Here is a 24,075-nt window from a genome sequence, read left to right as displayed (position 1 = left end):
AATTATACTTCTGCCAAGATATGTATCCTTCCTAATCACAACTTCAACTACAAATGAAGGAGTCTAAGATTCTGTTTAGGGAAACAAATGTATTTCACTTTGTTTGTAGCTTGCAGCAACTCTTATTTTGGATCTTTATCAATATATATTTCAACGGGATCTGTCAGACTGGAAGACATTAAATGTCCATTAAAATGTATCAGTCCTAATACACTGTATTATTAATTATTATGATTACAATAAGTTCAATAGACTAGCCATTAGAGCATCGTCTTCCCATGAATAATGTGTTATATAACATACACTTTATGAAGCTGTGTGCCTTAAAGCTAATGTATCACTTTAGTGGGTTTTCATTTCCTAATGTTGATGATATCTTACAAGTCAAAAATCAGTTCCCAGTTCAGAAGTTCCATGAAAATGAGCAAGCCATGAGCACTGCAAATCTACTAACATTGTTTTCCTTTTATAACATTGGCAATTTTGTTGTTGTTGTTCAATATCTACCTCTCCCACCAGAAGGAGACTAGGGAAGAGATTCAACATACTATATCCTCCAACACCAAAATCTGTGTGTGTGTGTGTATCTCTGTCTCTGCATATATACACAGGAACAAATGAATCAAAATTATAGAACAGTTCTCCTTTACTTATTTAGTTTACTCACAAAGCAAGGCAAGTGTATAAGTTTTGGGCTTTCACCACTTAAGCAGCTAAATCCTAGAAACTGATTTCACTCTGCACTCTTCTTAATCTAGCTCTTGTAATCTCCAAATAGTATAGCCCCTGATGGCTTAAAATAAAGGGTTTTGCCATTCCCATAAGAAGATTTTTCCATCTATTTTGAAGCAAGTTATGTTTTGGGGCCCACTGTAGTCCATGGGGTCGCAAAGAGTTGGACATGACTAAGTGACTGAATTGACTAACTGAAGTTTTGGGGGGGGTGGGTTCTTATCAGGATATCAGATTCACTGCTATCATTTCTGTTACAAACACAGTGGATCAGGAAGAAATGACATGGGGAATATTACACTTACTGCTTGGGTGATGTGTTTGCTGAGGAAAAAGCAAAGAAATGTGGTAGAGTTTATTTTAGATGACAGTATACTGAGTCATGGAACGTGTCTACACACAGCGAGGAATAAACTATTGATTAATAGTTGCAGGCTGGGCAAAGAGGATAAACAAATCCATGAAGTACAAGCAGAGTTTACTGAGTTTTTATTATGTAATGCAAAGGAACCCAGTTTTGTTGTTTAAAGTTGTTCATGCTTTTACAAGTTATTCAGATGCAACACCACTCTCCTATGTATAGCACAGAAATAAGTAAATGGGGACTTGCTGGAAAGATCTGAAGGGCAAAAGTGAGGATCTCTCGTATCACCTCTTCTTTTATGGTCTGTTGAAATCAGAATTAATCATCAGAATCATACACATTGTTGCAAGTGGGCTATGCAAGCTTGCTCCTCGTGTGTCCCAGTGTCTGGCACAAGATAACAAGCTCTCCGAGTGAAGTAAATCAATATACCTACATGATGGCAGGAGACACACAAGTCATGCCCTAGAAATGTAAAGTTCACCAAGTCAGTCCAAGTTTAAAAGGTCAGGGTCATTGAACCAAAGAGCAGAGGGATTAATCAGCTCCCTGAGCTCATCGGTCTCAAGCACAATCTCAAAGATGTCAAGGACTTGCCAAACGTTTACTGGAAAATGGACATGTTGTCCCTTTCACACTGGCCTGATGCCAAAATCGCAAAGTATAACTCCATGCACAGCACCAGAGCAAGAAGCACCTTTGGGTCAATGAGTTTGGTCTAGCTTCTTTCAAAGAAAAAGCGAGTCCCCGAAAGCTCAACACGCTGACCCTCACACCCTCGTGCTACCAGCCTGCACTGACCCTCCCTACCTTGCCAGTGGCCAGGTGTGAAGCACTTCACAGTATGTATCCCAGACACCTCGACAAGCCTGCATCTTAGGTTGCGAGATATGCCAAATGGAAGGAAGAGTTATGTAGTTTACAACTAACAGGCTGTAATAAGCAGCAAATATTTTTTTTTCCCATTTTCAAGGAAATGAAGCAAGGCGATGCTATTGCTTTCTCAAAATCTCCATTTGATTCTGTCTGTGATTAGTTCATTTAGAGATTTATGGCTCACAGGCAGAATGATCAAGTTTATGGATAGGTCAGACTCAGGAAGTGATCACTGCATTCACATCATGAAATTCTGACTGGTCTTCAATGGAGTCTAAAATTCTTATCCATAGAATTATTATTAGGGGTTGAAGTACATACAATTTTTTTTTTTAAAGGTATACTTGAAAGAGAAAAGTATAGCTGAATGAACTAATTTCTCATATTAGCTAGCTCTGGAGAGCAGAGAAAGGTCTGAGAACTAGGGTTCAAAGCAGAAAGTAAGAAAGAGAAGGAAACATGGATATTCTCTTACTTTAAAATGAATCAGGTTCCCCTGGTGGCTCAGTGGTAAAGAAACCACCTGTCAATGCAGGAGACATGGGTTTGATCCCTGATCCAGGAGTATCCCACATGCTGCGGAGCAACTAGGTCACCACAACTATTGAGCCTGTGCTCTAGAGTCTGGCAAGCGCAACTACCGAGCCCATGTGTTGCAACCACTGAAGCCCAGCTGCCCTAGAGCCTGTTGCCTGCAACAAGAGAAGCCACCATAACGAGAAGTCCGTGTATTGCAACTAGAGAGTCGCCCTCGCTCACCACATCCAGAGCAAAGACCGCACAGCAACAAAGACCCAAAATAAATAAATAAATAAAATTATAAAGCGAATCTGTCCATCAGATTCTCCAGTCTAGAATACTGGAGTGAGTCTCCATTTTCTTTTCCAGGAGATCTTCCGAACTCAGGGATCAAATCTGCATCTCTTATGTCTCCTGCACCAGCAGGTGGGTTCTTTACCACTGGTACCATGGGCTTTATCATAACCAATCAATAAATATTTATCAAAAATTGATAATAATTGACATTCATTGTTTTTGTCTGCCCAACATCTTTCTTCCTTTGGGGATCTGTTCTCCTCTCACCAGATGGATCTGGTGAACTACCAATCACAGTTCCTTCCTCTTTCTATCCCTTGGCTGTTACAGGCTGAAATGTATCCTCTGAAAATTCATGTTAAAGCCCTAGCTTTCAATATCTCAGAATGTGACTGTGTTTGGAGAAAAAAATCTTTAAAGAGATGATAAAATTAGATGAGGTCATTAGGGTAAAAGCAGGAAAAGTGAAAGTGAAAGTTGCTCAGTCATGTCCGTCTCATTGTGATCCCATGGACTATACAGTCCATGGAATTCTCTAGGCCAGAACACTGGAGTGGGTAACCTTTCCCTTCTCCAGGGGGTCTTCCCAACCCAGGGACTGAACCCAGGTCTCCTGCATTGCAGGCAGATTATTTACTAACTGAGCTATCAGGGAAGCCCCAAAGCAGGTAAAGGAGAGAGCCACAGCCTCGTGTTAGGACAGTAAAGGGAGCTTGGGCAAAGAGTTATGCTGGGAGATAATGGGAAACCAGGGAGAAATGTTGTTCGGAGCCTTGAATGCCACCCAGAGGAGTTTGGAGGAGAGAAAATGAAAGTGAAAGTGAAGTCATTCAGTCGTGTCTGACTCTTTGTGACCCCAAGGACTGTAGCCTACCAGGCTCTTCCATCCATGGGATTTTCCAGGCAAGAATACTGGAGTGGGTTGCCATTTCCTTCTCCATTTCCAACTCAGGGATCGAACCCGGATATCCTGCATTGTAAGCAGACGCTTTACCGTCTGAGCCACCGGGGAGAAGTGGCTAAGAAAGCAGACTCTGGACTCATGCGGACTATGTGCAGATATCATTTGTTAGATGTGTGACACTGAAAATTTTACTTAACTTCTCTACACTTGAGTAAAATAGGAATAATAATGATGACTGCCTCACAGAGACATTGTGAGTACTAAAGAATTAATATATACATGTATATATGTAAGTACATATTTTTATAATAAAATATATTATTAACATATATTTTACATAGATCTTGCATACATAGGTAAATTATATAATAATGTAAGATATATATAACATATATTAGGGTTACTCTTATTACTTTTATTCTTAACAATATGGTATGAATATTTTTCTATGCCAATAGATGTATATCTGCCATCATTTTTAATGTCTTCACAGTTTCCCACTGAAAAATACGCCATGATTTATTCATGCTTGAATCGAATAGTAGTCTAGTATGTAAAAATTGTTCATGAACAGGGAAGGTAGGGAAAATTACGTAGTTTCACTAAATTTAAATTTTCTTCTTTCTTTTTGCTTATCTGTATTTTCTATTCTTTTCATAACAAATGTATCTCACTAGCACAATAACAGCATAAAAAAAGGGAAAGGGAACAGGAATTTAAAAATGCCTGTCTGATCATTTTTCAAATTTGATTTCTATTTTCCTTCTCATGGTGGCCAAAAATGTTAACAGGACACAGGAAAGAGAAGAACATTTCTACAAACTTCCATGCTTGAAAATAGAATCACGCTTGATAAATAGAATCCACCCCCACTGACCACTGTTCATGCTCTCTATCCTAAAGTTCCTTATCGAGAGCCGTGGTTCCCAGCCCAAAGTCTTCAGAGGATTTTTATGGGTCAGACAGGTGGCAGACAGTGGCCTCTGGGGGCCACAAGGAGGAAAAAAAGAAAGGGCAAAGAAGAGGATAAAGAGGGAAGGACCCTACCCTTTTTCCATCAAACCAAAGTCATTTCTTCCTACATTACATAGGGTTTCTGGGGTGTGTGTGTGTGTGTGTGTGTGTGTGGAGGTTTTAAGTGGTTCTTTTTTAAAGACAAAAATAATCCACCTCACACCCATGCAACCAAGATCAATGCTCTCTCTTTCTGATTTAGGTTTTCTGGCTACAGCTCAGACATCTTCCCTTTCTTTCACAGGATCCACAGAGGAAAAATGCTGAAGCACAATGTCAGCAAGAAGTACTGGATTTATTTCCTCTGTCCTGAATGCAGAACCATTAAGATGAAGAAAACTGCCCAGAAAGCTGATCTATAAGAAGCCCTAAAACATTACTGGATAAGAGAAGAGAGACCCTTCTTACCACTGTCTCTCTACTTTGTCCTTAGCCTCCTCTCTAAAGAAATGGTGAACATATATTTAAAGATTTGGGGGTTGAAATGGTACAAAAATACAAGCCTGTCCATAAAAAGTCTATATCCATCTCCAGCCTGCATGCGTGAGGAGAACCAACAATGTGATAAAGTGTTAAGCATATTCTTTTTAGACAGGAATAAGGTGACCAGTCTCTGGGCTGCAATGATAATCACCCAGAAGTGGATACCAGTCATGTAATTTATTGGTATCTTTCTGCTTTGTGTGTGTAATATGATAACAGTCCTCTAGTTCTTTCATGGATACAAATACCTTATTACTCAAAATGGGTAATTATATCTTGGAAGAAGGAGACAGTATTTTCCACTTCTCCTGCTGGTACTCTGCCTCATAGAGCCAACTCAATACTGAATTTGTGCAGTGAGTAAAGGGATAAATCCATCCAAGCATCACCAAAGCCCTCTAATAATCACCAGGGTCCCCTTCTACCACTCTAAAGAGCTATTTACTCAGTCGTGTATGACTCTTTGTGACCCTATGGACTGTAGCCCATCAGGCTCCTCTGTCCATGGAATCTTCCAGGCAAGAATACTAGAGTGGGTAGCCATTCCCTTCTATAGGGGATCTTTTCAACCCAGAGATGGAACCCAGGTCTCCTGCACTGCAGACAGATTCTTTACCATCTGAGCCACCAGGGAAGCCCTTCCACCACTCTAACCCACTCCATCAGTATCCTCTCCAGTCTTCTATTTAAAAATATTAGAGGAACTATTATATACCAGGAATTATGCCCATACACTTGAACTTGAGAACAGGGTGTCTTAGTCCTTGTAGGGAGACAAACATATACAAATACAACTAAGACACTGTGACTAGGCTACTCTGGAAGCTTTCACAAGTACAATAGAAACAAAGAGGAAAGAAAATGTACCTGTCTCAGCAAATCAGGTAGACTTCTACTCAAGAAGACAGTCCTGAGTAAAAAGAACTTAGATTTTCAATATAAAATATATTTATTTCATATTTGCTTCATTTGCAAAACAAAATGCTCAACTGGGAAGGAATGTGTCATTTTCTTATCACTTAACTCTTCTGAGACAAGCAGCTGAATGACAGATGTAAGCTCCCAGCATCTAACTTGTTTAGCCCAACTGATGGCTTGCTAAAACCACAGGAGTTAGAAACCACACCCAAACCATCAACACTTTCTGCCAGCTTTTCTTTTGAAATAAAATATATCCTGATCATGCAAGAGAAGGTCTTCTCTACTCTGCTGAATTGAACATAGCATTAAGAACCACAGTGTGCTTCCATCAGCCTTAGAATGTATGGAAATTCCTCTGATATTTTCCTATATTATGAGTGCTAGGGCTAGTATTCAAAAATTTTTAATGTGTTTTCACAAGTATCCTAGAGGGAAATTTGGATAAAATGCCTCCGGGACACCAGCTACTTGTATTGGTGGTGGTGGCTGAGCTAACAATTGCAGGAGTAGTATGATTTTTTTTTCCATTTTAGCAAGTGAGGAAGACATCGAAAGAACAGAGAACTTGTGTGCTTTCTTCAGTGTTTACTGTGTGGGAGCAGAGAAGACAGACTATAAAATTTTTCTGAGTTGGTGGCTTAAGAGTTGATGTTTAAGGAAAAATATATTTAAGGAAAAATATATACAGTTGTAGGGAAATACTCCAAGTGGCAAACTCAGTGGTCCAGGCTTGGTAGGAAAGAAATTATGACTGAATACAGCAGAGGGACTTGGAGAAAGTAGCAGAATTAAGAGTAACGAAAGTGACTTCTGAGGTTCCAGGCTCAGAGATATCGAAGGAGGGAAAAAGCCAGAAAGCCAGTGATTATAAAGGGGTGAATTAAAGTCTCAAAGATGGATGTAGTTGTCTGTGATGCAAATTACTAATCAGCCAGGCTGCCCAAATGGGAGGCTGAAGATGAAAAGAAATGAAGGTCATGGATTTGATGAGATCAAAGAACGGTGATGATGAATGGGTCCTTGGTGTGGGCATCAAAACTGACAAGAATGACGGCAGGTCTGAAGTCTCCAGAAAGAGTCAACCCACGTGATGATTTTCTTATTGAATATGCTGAATGATCAGGATGTTAACAGATGAGAGGAAGGAGGGGTAGCAAAGAGATGCCAACAGTTCTTCCCAACACTGGAGATTAAGGTTTTAGTAGAACACCCAGCTTCACTGTCCTTAAGGATTAGGAAAGAAAGTAACCATTTCAGGAGGTGAATGGAAGCTGGAGTTACCAAGTGTGTAGAGAAATGCAAATATGCTAAGAGGAAGGAGCTTAGAGAAGTGTGAGGACACAAACATGGGAGCAGAAGGACCAGGCTGCCGGATGGGTCTGGATGTCAGTGGTAACTGGATTCTACAGGTCTGAGAAACACGGGGGAACGTTATGTGTCCAACATTGCCACTCTGTCAAGGCATTTCTTGGCAATGTCACATGGTACTGCCTTGCACCTTCCTATGTTTTCAACTCCTCTTCTCTTCTTAAAGTCCAAATGACTTACATTAATGAGTCTATAAATTTGATGACAAGCTGAATATTGAAAACGCGCGGGTCATTTGATCTTGAAAGCTTCTGAATTGTTATGAACTTCTTATGTCACGTACTAGGCTCTCATAAACACTTGGATGTGTGACTTCTGGTCTCAATAAAATCTATCCCTGGCTCAAGTCAGAGCATAAGAGCTAGTTACCTGGGCCTTGCTGTTTAGTCCCTAGACAGACTGCAGTGAGCAGGCCAAATAAATTTGTCTTATTTCTGAAAGAAATGGGGGAAAGATCACTCTGGCTAGTGTTTATAATGAACTGGATTATTCAGAAGCAAGAAAAGAAATGGGAAGGGTATGAGAGCACGTTGACTTGGACAAGACTGGTCATGGTAGAGATGGAGGAAAGTAGACGGATTCAGTAAGCTTTGGGAGTGAACGGCTTGCTGCTAAACTGAATAGGAATTTGAATGCACTTCCAGAAATTCTACCAATTAGAAATTCATTGGGTTTGCAAACTTCTTTTCTAAAAATGCAAATACATGTAAGAGGCTTATGACTGGGGTGAGGGTATAATTTAGTTTGAATTAGTTCCATCAGCTTACTTTATTCTATCACCTAGCTGAAGTCAGTCATACTAAAGAGGTAAGGGTTTTACTTGGGGAAAGAATGTTTTGCACAAAGAATATAATCGTGTGTGGGACAGAAGTGGAAAGGCAGAAGCATGAAGGCACATTCAGAGAACACATAGAGGGAGTCCAGCATTTTAGAGCATGGAGAAGAAGCTAACTCTGGTGTTCTCTCAAAGTCTGCCTGATTGCCTCATAGAGCTGTGTCCCCAATTTTCTTTAATACTGGGAACCTCATTACTCACATTCTTGTTTGAAGGAAAACATTACTGTAGAGGAAAGGAAAAAATGAAATCAATAAAAATTCTCAAATGGTATTCAGTTCAGTTCAGTTCAATTGCTCAGTTGTGCCTGACTCTTTGCAACCCCATGAATCGCAGCACACCAGGCCTCCCTGTCCATCACCAACTCCTGGAGTTCACTCAAACTCATGTCCATCGAGTCAGTGATGCCATCCAGCCATCTCATCCTCTGTTGTCCCCTTCTCCTCCTGCCTCCAATCCCTCCCAGCATCAGAGTCTTTTCCAATGAGTCAACTCTTCGCATGAGGTGGCCAAAGTACTGGAGTTTCAGCTTTAGCATCATTCCTTCCAAAGAAATCGCAGGGCTGATCTCTTTCAGAATGGACTGGTTGGATCTCCTTGCAGTCCATAAGCATTGATAATTTCCATGTTGCTTCATTTAAATTCAAGCTAGTCTACTTGATTCCCTGAAAATATTTCACTGGTATCATACAATAAACAGAAATTTTTAGACCTAAAATTTTTAAAACAATCACCAATTCCATGTAAGATAAATAACTAATACTGATTGATATTTTAAATTAAGTTCAATTATGTTATTAAAAGATATATTTTATATTCGGTAGTAAATATCTATATTTTTTAAAAGTCCAGGCTTGTTGACATACAACAAAAGAGTTAAACTCTGTTTATCATTTTCCTTTTCTTTTTTTATATATTCACATATTACTGAAAAGATGAGGCCAGAGATCTTAAAATGTTCAAAACTTTGAGTACAAGTTTGGGTACATTTCAAATTTCACATGAAAGCTAGTACTCAGAACTGAGATAAAACTGGAAAAAATGAGCAATAGCCAAAACTTTGGCACACTACTAACCAAGGCTTCTTGAATGGCATAAAAGAGAACAAAAACAATTGACAACTCAAATAAAACAGTTTCCCTGGTGTTTTGTTTTGTACTTATATTTCAAATATAGAAAAGAAATCTTTTTATCAAAAAAATAAAACTTAATAAAAAGCAATTTCCCAGATGGGGTGCAGTGGTAAAGAATCCACCTGTCAATGTAGGAGATGCAGGAGACATGGGTTCGATCCCTGGGTTGGGAAGATTCCTTAGAGTGGGAAATGGCAGCCCACTCCAGCATTCTTGTCTGGAAAATTCTATGGACAGAAGAGTCTGGAAGTGTATGCTCCATGGGGTCACAAAGAGTCAGACACAACTGAGCACGCATGCACACACGTGCAATAAACAGCAACAAAAGTCACTAGTAAAAAACTGGGGCCAATGAAAAATTATGAAGCATTTGTCTTCAAACACAAACACGTTAAATGGCAAGATAAAAATGAACCTTTGGGCTAGCCAGTAAAAATTCCATGGATTTGTGCCTTTCCACGTGAGTCACAAGTCTAACAGCAGGTACACTCTATGCAGCTGGGACACGGAAGAGACCGTGTGAGTCTTACAGGCTGTCTTTAAACTCTCCCCTACATCTGGCTCAGATTCTGTCCTGCCACACTTGCAAGGTCCCATTCAGATTCATGGGGATGATCATCCCTGCCTTCGTAGCATCCGTGTTGGCACCTACTGCTCAAGATAAAGCCTGGCACAGCATGTCTGTATGGGAAAAGGGCACAGAGGAATTATGGAATCTCTGAGTTATTAATAATTGCCAATGTCTTATTTTTATCGATTAAAAAAAAAAAGCCTGAAGTGCAAACCAGGCTTCAAATCTTGTTCCAAATTATACATTGATTAAGCTTCAGAACTCAAACCTGTCAGGTATTCTTTTCTGAAATCGTTATGAGATACTTCATGTATTTTTCACATTTTTGCATCATTTGCAAACAGAGGCACTAAGAATCTGTTCTGAACTATCTTTTCAAAGATATTTATGCAGCAGATAGCCTTGAAAGATACAGATGGTGTCTCTCTCCAGATCAAAGAGAAGGTTTTGCCCAGTATAACAAAAATAATGGGTCTTTCTGGGGCAAAGGGTAGGCACACTCACGGACCTTATGAACATTCAAACTCTCTAAGCTAGGAGCTCTGCTCTTGAAATGCAAACCACTTAGTATACAAGTGTCACCACCTAGACCTCTTCACTTGCCCTGTGGGAGCTGGGATGCACTGCAAACGCTGATAATCTGTCTGCCTCTCTTGCTATAAATAATAAAGTCATTTGTCTCTGACCCAGGAGTCTCCTGTCTTCTGCCAGCTCCCATGAAACTGGCAGGCAGACTTGTGAACTTGGAAGAAGGTGAATTCTGACTCTTCACAGGTTCGGCAGAAGCATAAAATTGTAGTGATAATCCATCACATGAAGAGAAAAAATATTGAAAGTCCTGTTGTCGGACTTTTTACATCTAGGATGACCCAGTTACCATTTTGGAGCACGATGTGTCACTATATTAATAGTATGTATATAAATACGTATTAGTTGTCAAATAAAATTACATACACATAATTCCATGCACTATATAGTCTATGGAGTCACAACTGAGCAACTTTCACTTTCATACCTGTATACTTAATTTTTTAAATTAAATCTGTGAAATGGGTCTCACTATCCTCACTTTATAGCTTAAAAAAAAATAACAACAACTCAAATTTAACTCACACACCTTATAGGTGGCAGAGGTAAAAATCTTTGGTTTCAAAATCTGTGTTTTGTCTGTCTCAAAATGGCATAGATCACTTTAGTTTTAAATAAAATGACTAAAGTATATAGCATTATGTTTAGTTTTACCATCTTTTTAATAGTACCTACTTTTAAAAATATTTTTAGGTACAGGCATGATGCTATCTGATCTGTATCCAATATTAAATATTCAGTATTCACAACAAATAATGTGTTTTTTAATCTTATTAATATTAATGTTATATTGTATACTGTATATTCATAGCCATTGTCTCCAACATAAGCTATTGTTTATAAAGCTTATACCAAAAAACAGTGCTGTAGACCTATTCCTTTAAAGCTACACATCTAAGAAAATTATCTTCAGCTATAGAAAGATAACATTACAGGAGAAATAATTCCATTAAAAAGGCTGTATATTCCATGAAATTACCTTGTTAGTCACAGAGATACATAGAAAATTACAAACTAGGCAGAGTGAGGAAAGGACTATATATGTCTAGAACTTATAGATGATTTTGAGAATAAGAAATGTTTAAAGCAGCAAGTAGACTAAAATTTTTTAATCTTACAGAAGCAAAATGTAAACTTAGGTAAGAGTTGTTTGGGGAATTTTTTTGAAACTGGTAATTCATATCTGGCTACAAACAGGCTTTCATTAATATGCTTCTTCTCTGCTAACTCCAGTGCTTATCAGTCATTTTGAAATGCAAACAGAAACAAAGAATAACATACTTTAAAAGTACGTAGGTTCTGTTCAAAATGTAAACAAATGTTTTAAAAATTGACTTAATTAAAGGATTTCTAGATACATATTAATAATGTACTGATGGGAATAATCAGTTTACTTGCGTCTCACAAAAACATTGTTTTATAAAATAATATTCACTAAAGTTTACATAAACAAAACAAAGAGATCATGGAGTCAGTTACAAGTGTCATATAAAATGATTCCTGCATAACCAAGTTTATATATCGATTATTTATTTTAAACAAGTACCTTAAATTGAAAGGTTAATTGCTAATTTATGACTATTTCAATCTTTGGTAAATGACAAGAGAAGATGGTAGTCTTTATAGTGGGACATATCAATGTGGTTCGTTTGCTGTAGAAGCAGAAACCCCATGGAAAAGCTGATACCAGTTTTCTGATTCAACTCAGATACAAATTAATTTTAAAAACATAATTAAAAGTATGTGGATTTAAATATTAATGATATAGTGTAATACTTTCTAGGGACAAACATTAAGTGTGTTTTAAACTAGAAATCTGAGGAACTCTTTCATTGATGAGTTTTCAAGTAGGCTACATCAGTGAAGACTCATATGCAATCTGATGTTTTCTTTCCACTCTGGGACTCTACGAGGAGGCGTGATGGTAATTTTTGTCCCAAATTTCTAAAGTTGTTGAGACAAATTGAGAGACCTCCAGGAAGCAGAAAGAAATTTGTTAAGATTGGAATCACTTAAAGAAATATATTTTTTAAAAACCTCAAAGTTTGTATAATTAAGAAGTACTATAATAATTGCTTTTAAAATGAAGCAACAATTATTTTGAAAACAAATACACAGGAAGAAAAAGAATATTCATCTAGAAATTTAGAAGGCAAAACTAAGGGAAAGAATTTCAACGTTGTGTGCTATTCCTTATTACCAAAGTCTTTCTCTTTGGCAAAACCTTGTGAATTCTAGAAGATTTGTGAAGGTGGCATTGATGAAGACAGGAGCTTAGTATGCTGATCTGAGGGCTCCTTAGTTGTGTCTGCTGAGGAAGCCTATATATCTCACAGATTTATGCATAAGGAAGCAAATGAAAGATTACCTGGAAATCTTTTAATGATTTGACATAATCCTTCCTTTCTGCAAAGCTGATGCTGTATTTCTGGTAACATGTTTACCTGAAAGGAAAGGAAAAAGTTCTGATGAGTTAAGCATTCATAAACACTAAGGCAAAGAATACACAAACAGCCCACAGGGTACAGGTATGAAGTATTGTCTACACCATCCACTCCCTATCTTCAAAACTCTGAAAGTCAACATTCAAATGCAAATTAATAGAGTAGTTTATTTGATAATAAAAGACAAAAATTGCCCTTAGGAATTTTCAAAATATTTGGGAACATTTTTTAAAACACAGACATACTTCAATGTCATGATATTGAGTCACAGACATCTAGTGCTAATGCTTAACCTGTTAGCATTTATAGTTTTCACTCATGCTAAGTGGCTTAGTTGTGTCTGACTCTTTGCAACCTCATGGACTGTAGCCCTCCAGGCTCCTCTTTCCAAGGGATTCTCCAGACAAGTATACTGGAGTAGGTTGCTATGCCCTCCTACAGGGGAATCTTCCCACCCCAGGGATCAAACCCACATCTCTTACGTCTCCTGCATTAGTAGATGGGTTGCTTACCACTAGCACTACCTAGGGAGAAGGCAATGGCGACCCACTCCAGTACTCTTACCTGGAAAATCCCATGGACGGAGGAGCCTGGTAGGTGCAGTCCATGGGGTCGCAGAGTCAGACACGACTGAGCAACTTCACTTTCACTTTTCACTTTCATGCATTGGAAAAGGAAATGGCAACCCACTCCAGCGTTCTTGCCTGGAGAATCCCAGGGACGGGGAGCCTGGTGGGCTGCCGTCGATGGGGTCGCACAGAGTCGGACACGACTGAAGCCACTTAGCAGCAGCAGCAGCCCTACCTAGGAAGACCTTTTCGTTTCATGCTACGTCTGTGCTCGGTTGTGTTCTACTCTTTGTGACCCCATGAACTGGTGGCTCCTCGTCCCTGGGATTTCCCAGGCAAGAATACTGGAACTGGTTGCCATTTTCTTCTCCAAGGGATCTTCCTGACCCACAGGATGGAACCCATGTCTCCTGTACTGCTGGCAAATTCTTTACCATTGCACCACTTTTCACATCATACTGAAGGGTATTTATTGCTTCAAGTATAAAATCCAGTCACCACAGAACTCTATTTTAACAGAAACTTGCTCTTGGGAAGCTTTATAAATGTAGTCATAAATTCAAACACATATTTTAATTTATAAAGAAAAAATACAAACAATTCTTCTCTTTGGAATTTACAGATTAACTAGCTATTCTCAACTGAATCCCCCAAAGAACATCAAATATGGTAACACTTCATTAAAACCAATAGAAAGATTTACTATAAATTAGCTTGAAAATCAGATTCATTTTTGACCAAATATTGATTACTTTCAAATTAATTCAGTCCATCCTAAAAATGCACTGTATTAAGAGTTTCTTTCAGGCCTGCTGACCTGACTGGATAGAAAGAATTCAGTTGCAGCTGGAGAAAAGAGAAAGAATCAAAAACATGAGTTTTAGTCCCACTTCTGGTGGGTAACACAGTGAGAACCTTGAGCATATCACCTTACTTCTCTTTTTCAATTTCTCCATTTGAAAAATAGAGCCTTGGGTCTCTAAATACCACTTCTGCTCTAAGCTTTGATCAATTCAACAATTCAACCACAAGTTGTAGGTTTTTTTTGTTTGTTTGTTTTTGTTTTTGTTTTTCTAATTTCTTATGTAAGCATTAAGTTCCTTTATGTTTTCTTTTTTTTTTTTTTTTTCAGGTGTTTGGAGATCACTAGCTTTTATTTTTTTATTTTTATTTTTTCTGAAAAATTTCACAATATAATGTTGATAGTTTACCATGAAGAAATTAAGAAAAGAGAATAGTTTCTAATGTTTATCCATGTATTGACTGTTCATAGTGCTCTTTACTCCTTCCTGTATTTCCAAGTTTTGTTTTGATATTATCATCATTCATAAAGGACTTTATCATTTTTTATAGCTCGTGCATGCTTCCTTAGCTTTCATTTCTCTGAAGGTGTTTTCACCCCCATTTCAAAAGATACTTTCAATGAATATCTATTACAGAATTGACAGCTTTAATTTTTCAGCACTTTATTTTTTTTTTTATTTGATAAATTAACGCCTTTTATTGCCATACCTCATTTTACTGTGCTTTGCTTTAGTGAACTTTATAGATACATGTTTTTTTTTTTTCCTTGTTAATTTTCTGTTTAGTTGATCTATCCATAAGTGTGAGTGGGGTATTAAAGTCTCCCACTATTATTGTGTTATTGTTAATTTCTCCTTTCATACTTGTTAGGATTTGTCTTACATACTGCGGTGCTCCCATGTTGGGTGGATATATATTTATAATTGTTATATCTTCTTCTTGGATTGATCCTTTGATCATTATGTAGTGACCTTCTTTGTCTCTTTTCACAGCCTTTGTTTTAAAGTCTAATTTATCTGATACGAGTATTGTGACTCCTGCTTTCTTTTGGTCCCAATTTGCATGGAAAATCTTTTTCCAGCCCTTCACTTTCAGTCTGTATGTGTCCCCTGTTTTGAGGTGGGTCTCTTGTAGACAACATATGTAGGGGTCTTGTTTTTGTATCCATTCAGCCAGTCTTTGTCTTTTGGTTGGGGCATTCAACCCATTTACGTTTAAGGTAATTACTAATAAGTATGATCCCGTTGCCATTTACTTTATTGTTTGGGGTTCAAATTTATACACCATTTTTGTGTTTCCTGTCTAGAGAATGTCCTTTAGTATTTGTTGGAGAGCTGGTTTGGTGGTGCAGAATTCTCTCAGCTTTTGCTTGTCTGAGAAGCTTTTGATTTCTCCTTCATACTTGAATGAGATCCTTGCTGGGTACAATAATCTGGGCTGTAGGTTATTTTCTTTCATCATTTTAAGTATGTCTTGCCATTCCCTCCTGGCTTGAAGAGTTTCTATTGAAAGATCAGCTGTTATCCTTATGGGAATTCCCTTGTGTGTTATTTGTTGTTTTTCCCTTGCTGCTTTTAATATTTGTTCTTTGTGTTTGATCTTTGTTAATTTGATTAATATGTGTCTTGGGGTGTTTCTCCTTGGGTTTATCCTGTTTGGGACTCTCTGGGTTTCTTGGACTTGGGTGATTATTTCCTTCCCCATTTTAGGGAAGTTTTCAACTATTATCTCCTCAAGTATTTTCTCATGGTCTTTCTTTTTGTCTTCTTCTTCTGGAACCCCTATGATTCGAATGTTGTAGCGTTTAATATTGTCCTGGAGGTCTCTGAGATTGTCCTCATTTCTTTTAATTCGTTTTTCTTTTATCCTCTCTGATTCATTTATTTCTACCATTCTATCTTCTAATTCACTAATCCTATCTTCTGCCTCTGTTATTCTACTATTTGTTGCCTCCAGAGTGTTTTTAATTTCATTTATTGCATTATTCATTATATATTGACTCTTTTTTATTTCTTCTAGGCCCTTGTTAAACCTTTCTTGCATCTTCTCAATCCTTGTCTCCAGGCTATTTATCTGTGATTCCATTTTAATTTCAAGATTTTGGATCAATTTCACTATCATTATTTGGAATTCTTTATCAGGTAGATTCCCTATCTCTTCCTCTTTTGTTTGGTTTGGTGGGCATTTATCCTGTTCCTTTATCTGCTGGGTATTCCTCTGTCTCTTCATCTTGTTTAAATTGCTGAGTTTGGGAGTCCTTTCTGTATTCTGGCAGTTTGTGGAGTTCTCTTTATTGTGGCGTTTCCTCGCTGTGTGTGGGTATGTAGAGGTGGCTTGTCAAGGTTTCCTGGTTAGGGAAGCTTGTGTCGGTGTTCTGGTGGGTGGAGCTGTATTTCTTCTCTTTGTTCAGTCGCGCTATGGGGAGGGAGGGAGGGATGCTGCAAACAAATGACACTGGCGTGCGCTCGCAGTGCCTCAGCCACACTGGGTCTGCCCCCGCTCACGGCGCGTGTAGCCTCCCTGCCCACACTGCTCAGGCTCTAGGTTGTTCCGCCGGGAACAATCCGAGGCTGGGCCTGGGTTGCATGCACCTCCCAGGTCCAAGCCGCTCAGGTTCAGGCACTCAGGTAGTCCTCAGAGGCGCAGACTCAGTTGGGGCTGCGTTTTGTGCTCTTCCCAGGTCCAAGCAGCTCAGGTGATGAGGTGTTTGGCGAGCGCCAATGCTGCGACTTATCGCCTCCCCGCCACTTGTTTATCTGGGTGTAAAACTGGCGCACCTTCTCAGGCAGATGTTGACCGTCCAGACCCCCAATAAGTTTTAGTTAGCAAAGAAGCCAGTTTTATAGATAATGTCTCTCTGGGGCTGCGATTGCCCCCTTCCGGCTCTGGCTGCCTGTCACCGGAGGGGGAAGGTTTGCAGCCGGCTACCTCTGTTTAGTCCTTTGTTCCGTGCGCGGGCTGGCGGTGTCTTAGGTTAGGGCTGGCTTTTCGCATGGTAGATATCCCACAGTCTGGTTTGCTAGCCCAAATTATTTCGCTCAGATAGTGCTCAGGGTATTCAGGCCAGATTCTTACTCTCAGCGATGCAGCCCGCGCCGCGCCTCCCTGCCCAGCCCCCGCTTGCTAATGGCGGATGCAGGCGTCTGCGCTGCTTCTCCGCTGGAGGAGTTACCGTAGGGCTCGCAATCTGCGAGTTTTAATTGTTTACTTATTTTTTCTCCCTGTTATGTTGTCCTCTGTGCTTCCAAAGCTCGGCACGGATTCGGCAGTGAGAAGGTTTCCTGGTGTTTGGAAACCTCTCTCTTTTTAAGACTCCCTTCCCGGGACGGAACTCCGTCCCTCCCTCTTTTGTCTCTTTTATTGTCTTTAATATTTTTTCCTACCTCCTTTCGAGGAGTTGGGTTGCTTTTCTGGGTGCCTGATGTCCTCTGCCGGCATTCAGAAGTTGTTTTGTGGAATTTACTCGACGTTTAAATGCTCTTTTGATGAATTTGTGGGGGAGAAAGTGTTTTCCCCGTCCTACTCCTCCGCCATCTTGGTGCCTTCCCCACAAGTTGTAGTTTTAAAAAAAGGATTCATTTAAAGTTCTTTGAAACAGTTCATCGATTAAAAGTTTTCTAATCCTTGCAATGTTGTTAACTCTATCCGTTTATTCAGCAAACTGTAAACTTCAGCTCAGGTCAGGCATAAATTTTTTAATGCTCTGTTTTTTTTTTTTTCCCAAGGATTGAGTATTTTTTATTCCTCTATAACTTTTAATGCAGAAAATCTCTTCTATAAAAAACAAATTAATTTCTCCTAATAAAACCATTTCTAATATAGTCTCATTTTAATCTCTGAGTGTACATAAAAATAATGTATTTAACTCATGTATATGTAAACTTTACTATTCAAGTTAATCTGTGCAAAAGACAGATCTTTCCAGGTGGTGCTAGTGGTAAAGAACCCTCCTGCTAATGCAGGAGACATGAGACGAAGGTTCAGTCCCTGGGTTGGGAAGATTTCCTGGAGGAGGAAATGGCACACACTCCAGTATTCTTGCCTGGAGAATCTCATGGACAGCAAGCTTGCCGGGCTACATTCCATAGGGTCGCAAAGAGTCAGACACAACTGAAGCAACTTAGTATGTGTATGCAAAAGATAAATAACTAGTATGATTCAATCCAGTTACTGAATCTCTACATTTGCAAGGTTCTGTGTTATGAATGATATTTTACTTTATTTTTAATTCTTTTAAAATTTTTTTCCCATTTGGGTTATTACAGAATACTGAGCAGAGTTCCCTGTGCTATACAGTAGGTCCTTGGTTATCTGTTTAAAACATAGATGTATATACATGGGGTTTCCCAGGTGGTAGTAGTGGTAAAGAGCCCGCCTGCCAATGCAGGAGACATAAGAGACGTGGGTTCAATCCCTGGGTTGGGAAGATCCCCTGGAGACGGAAACGACAACTGACTCCAGTATTCCTGCCAAGAGAATCCCATGGACAGAGGAGCCCGGAGGGCTACAGTCCATGGGGATGCAAAGAGTTGGACACAACTGAAGTGATTTAGCATGCATGTACGTGTCAGTCCCCCAAACTCCCAGCCTATCCCTCCCCTCCCCATCCTTCCTCTCTGGTCACCATAATTCAATCTCTGTCTGTGAATTTGTTTCTGTTTTGTAGATGAGTTCATTTGTATTTAAAAAAAAATTTTTTTTTTTTGCATATAAGGGATATCATATAATACTTGTCTTTGTCTGACTGCTTCACTTAGTATGATCATCTCCAGGTCCACCATCCATATTGCTGCAAATAGCATTATTTCAATATTTTTAATGGCCAACTAATATTCCACTGTATGTGTGTACCACATCTATACTGTACTAAAGCCCAGGCTGCAGCAGAACCCATTCTTGGGAATATAGGAATTGAGACAAGTGGATAGTATACTTTAGATTTTAGGATGTCTACATTTCTCAGATTCAAAAGTGATCACTTTTAGAGTCTAAATGTAGGAAAAGAAGGGCCTTCATAAAACCCTAAAGTTTTCAATTCAGAATTCCTAAGAGAGGCTGGAGGGAGGGGACAGACCATTGCAAAGGTCTGGGGAGTCCGCAATAGAGGTTTAGTGGTTTTATGCTGTAATTTTTACCATAAAAACACATTTCTAAATTCGATTGTGAAACGATTTAAAAGCCCATATACTTGAACCATTTTCCTCTATTTAAGGGAAAAAAAAAAAAATCACTCAGTTGCTACTGACTAAATAGAATCTGTAATGACAGAAGGGCCAAGAAAGAGAAGCAGCATTAGCTAAGTAGCAGGAAAAGCTGTGTACAGGTCCTTTTTAAAACCTCCACCCACTTCTTGAAGGGCTCAGAGAAAATATGCTACTGTTGCAGATGCTTACAACATCCTTATTATACCATCCTGATTTCTACAAAGTGAAAGAAAGTAAGTGAAGTCACTCAGTTGTGTCCAACTCTTTGCAACCCCATGGACTGTAGCCTACCAGGCTCCTCCGTCCATGGGATTTTCCAGGCAAGAGTACTAGAGTGGGTTGCCATTTCCTTCTCCAGAGGATCTTCCCAACTCAGGGATCAAACCTGGGTCTCCCGCAATGTAGTCAGATGCTTTACCATGTGAGCCACCAGGGAAGTCGACTTCTACAGAAGGAAAGGAATTGCAGAGCCCTGGTAAAACGAACTACAGGAACGGAACTAATGGGCTAGAAGAATGTGTGTGGATGCTGCAAAGATGGAGTACAGCTTACACAGATTTCAGAAACAAAGGGTAGTCGCTGTGTCTTATCAGAGAGATGGTCCTGCCAATGCAGGAGATGCAGGAGACCTGGGTTTGATCCCTGGGTCGGGAAGATTCCCTGGAGAAGGAAATGCCAACCCACTCTAGTATTCTTGCCTGGAGAATCTCATGGACAGAGGAGCTTGGTGGGCTACAATCTATGCAGTGGCAAAGAGTTGGACACAACTGAGTGACTGAGAATGAGCACGGGATGACTTTTCACATGAGATCTTGTGTCAGGATGATGAACTGACTGAGGGCCAACCAAACACTTGCTTCAGAAAGCCAGAGCCAAGCCAAAGGAAGCAATTGCTCTCACTTTTGCATCCCCCACCCAATGACATGCTTCCCCTGCTCTTTGTTCCAAAGCACATCTTTGGAATTAACAGAGTCGAAGCAGATGACATGACCCAGGCAACACGTGACACTAGAAGTATCATCTCTGCTCTACGCTGGAACCGAGCGTCAAACTAAGCAGTTAAACTAAATAAACACAAAGAAGTAAACACACACGATGCTACGGGTCTAAACAGCTGTGGTAAATCAACTTTATTACACATATTTTAACTTTGTATTAGTTACACCTAATACATCATAAAATATACAAGATTTGCTTCATTACCAAGTGGGACACAATCAGAGAAGTTTTCATTGGGATTAGCTGACTTGTATACAATGAGCTTCTCTGGCTTAATACTGCACTAATTATTTTCAATGGAATTTGTTTTGGGCTGGGCAATTTTAAGGGCAAGGCAACACCTAAGAGAAGGTACAGAGATTCCCCATATGCCCATCCCCCCACCCAAACACAGCCTCCCCCATCATCAACATCTCCCCCAGAGAGAGAGGTTACAACTGATGAACCTACATGGACACATCATTACCAACCAAAGAGGCACTTCTAATACATGCTGATCTTGTACTGGGTTTGAATGCTTTATGTATACATGTGTATATGTGTGCGTGTGCATTTTATAGAGACTGCTGTTTTTCCTGGCACAAAAGCTTCTGTATCTTTGAAAGGATTTGAATATATATGAAATAAATGATATAATAACATTTGAGCCACAGAATATTTCTGAGATCAAACTGAGAGAAAGGAAATGTGCATTTAAAAATATTTCAATCCCAATGTACCTTCTACAAACCTAATCTGTGGTAATCTGTTATTTAAATTGTTTCCATTACATACTGTCAGAAGCAAAAGAAAAAAAATCATTCTTATTTTGAGATATATTTCATTAATAAGAGCAACAGTAGAATATTAATTATAAACATTCAGAAAAGGTTTATTATCAACAACAAAAAAAAACTAAAGCCACAGTAATACCATTAACTCATAAGGAAAGCAGACATTTGAATTTGGGCTATTTACATAAAGTGTAAAAAAGCACCCAGGGAAAATTTTGCCTCTGGTTTCTCATGAACATTGAGAGTGAAACACATGTCACATTGTATCTTAGGAAACTGTTCTTTTTCTTCATTAGATCTGCATAGATGTTCACATCTTTTATTTTATCAAAAATCAGACCTTCTCTGAAAGCTGTTTGGCATATCCATAGGGAAGAGAATTAATGGCAAGAAGGGAACTAGCTAATCAAAGAAAAAAAGTCTTATTATCATCCACGTCTGTCACATGCAATTATCACTCCATCATATTTACCTGAAAATGACCTAACAAGCTTTAAAATAAGAGGCTTTGCAGTAGTTCTCAGTGCTCCAAGGACGAAACACAGTGTCCCAGATTCAAGCACGGCTAGCTCTACAAACATTCAGAGTTAGAAATGAGTCTCTCTGCTCTTAAAACCCTACAACATGCCAGAGGTGACAGAGCCCCACTGACTTAGTGTCATCCCAAAGAGTGGACCTCGCTTCACTTTTAGCATCACATGACCCACCAATACAGTTTTAAGTTCCTTTTAGTCTTTTCCTGGCTAGAGAAACTCCTGGTCATTCATCACCTATAACAGATCTTAAGATCATTTTCATTAAGCACTTAAATTCTAAAGCTCTGAAGTGGTGAGTAATTCTAACATGAGCCAGTGACCTTCATTGTAAGGTCACTGACAATCCTAACACGTACCATACAAATCTGAAGCAACTTCTTTTTTGATTATTTATGTTTACATAAACAAGTCATGATTCACAAAACTTCAGATTATTCATGCTCCAAAGTGGCAGTTATCTAACATGGATCATTTAGAATTTATGTATTCTTTAAGAATATTGATTAGACTAGGGTTTAAATACAGTGGCTAAATGTTTATTTAGAAAGGTTCTATAGTGATATGGTTAAGAACACAGAATTTAAAGTAAGACTGCCAGAGTTTGAATCCTAGGTGCTTCATTTATTAGTAAGGAAGATTTAAGCAGTTTTCTCAACCTCTCTGTGCTTTGGTCTCTTCATATATAAAGAATGGATACAAACAAATACAGTAAGCACTTAGAATGGTACCAGTAGGAGGCTGCGGAAGAGACTGCAAGGTAGGAGTAGAGAGAGGGTGAATACTTCCTTATCTTTTTGGCTTCCCTCTGTAGGGCTATGATTTGGTGATGGTTACATTCTTTGACATATATAGCCCCTTCCCACTGATCTTTCTTTCTTGTCTCTGGCTCTTACTAGGTTCTGCTATATCATTTCTTCTACATACCCTTCTTCAGATCAAGGGTGGTAAAATCTTATAGCTGGTCGCTGAGTGCCTCTAAATCTTTTTGTTTCTCTTTTCCTGCCAAAAGCTCTGTAAATAGCTCTTTCATTAGTTTTTCTTCAGTTAAATTCTTGAGTATGGCATTTGCTTCCTGCTGCGGGCTGACTGATGTACACAGCAAATGTTGTCAACTTTATCCTGTAGCTAAAATGGGAAGCTGTGCAAGATTTTAATGACAGGAGTAATCAGCTTAAGTCAGCAATTTGTATTTTTCACTCTGGTAACTGTGAGCAGTATGGATTTCAGGGGCAAAACATTCTTGCTTTGGAAAAATCAGTGAAGAGATTTTGGCAATTGTCCTGGTTACACAGGGTGACTGATCAGAATACAGGTAGTAAGTATGGAAAGTAGGTATGATATTTGAGAACTATTTAGAAGTTAAATTCCTTAGTATTCGTGATTGACAGAATGCAGATGACATAGGAGAAAAAGTGCTCAAAGGTGAAGGCTAATTTCTGTCTTAGGAAGTGACAGAGTGGTTAACCACACTTATGACCAGCAGGGCAGTTTTGCAGAGCTTCTAAATGCCAGCACAGAAGTGAATTTACCAGAGACGACAGTGAATCCATTTACTCTTCATTGAATCTGAGGTGTTTGTGCGATATTGAAGTGGAGCTGTTCAGAGAGTAGTTATTCAGGAAATCCTGAAGCCTGGGAAACTGCTTGGAACTTCAGATGTAGATTTGGGAGTCATTGATTACAAATGATAGTTGAAACTTTAGAGGTGGTGTTGGGGAACAGAGGCATTTGAAGAATGGACAGAGGAAAAGTGGCTCTGAAGAACGCAGAAAGGACAGCCAAAGATGCAAAGATGTACAAGAAAAAGCAAAAGAATGTGGTCCTCCAAGGGAGGGGTCAGAAGGAGGAAGGAGTGATCACCACTCTCAATTGCAGAAACACCGAGTGATCGGGGAGCTCCTATAGTTCTCTTTACTACTGAAAAACATCTATTGGGTTGGACATTTTTCTCATAGGTTTGTTAAAGGGACCATAAAGATGTAAATTCTCCAGCACAGTGACTAGCACATTGTAAGCCTTTTGTTAGTTTTTCTAAAGTATTTATAAAAGTTTATACACAGTAGTAAATATTGGATGTCAACTTTAAAAGTTAATTTAAAAACTATAAATTTTGTTGTAATTCAACTTAAATTTGAAAACAT

General features: G+C 39.0%; 1 protein-coding gene across 7 annotated transcripts in view; it reads right to left on the bottom strand.

Moving 5' to 3' along the window:
- The window catches only part of CPED1 (cadherin like and PC-esterase domain containing 1), a 328,209-nt gene that overhangs the window by 224,635 nt on the left and 79,499 nt on the right, over positions 1-24,075 (bottom strand). For all 7 annotated transcript variants that reach the window (XR_011566295.1, XM_070788065.1, XM_070788061.1 and 4 more), the window contains one exon: positions 12,974-13,049. Coding sequence is in view for 6 of the 7 variants with exons in the window: in XM_070788065.1 (XP_070644166.1) it covers positions 12,974-13,049 (76 nt within the window). In the remaining variant the exon portion in view is untranslated. The remainder of the gene's footprint in view (positions 1-12,973; positions 13,050-24,075) is intronic.

This window comes from Bos indicus, chromosome 4 (genome assembly GCF_029378745.1).
Source record: "Bos indicus isolate NIAB-ARS_2022 breed Sahiwal x Tharparkar chromosome 4, NIAB-ARS_B.indTharparkar_mat_pri_1.0, whole genome shotgun sequence".
Classification (NCBI taxonomy): domain Eukaryota; kingdom Metazoa; phylum Chordata; class Mammalia; order Artiodactyla; family Bovidae; genus Bos; species Bos indicus.
The sequence above is the reverse complement of the archived record's forward strand: the minus strand, read 5'-3'. Positions and strand labels throughout refer to the sequence as shown.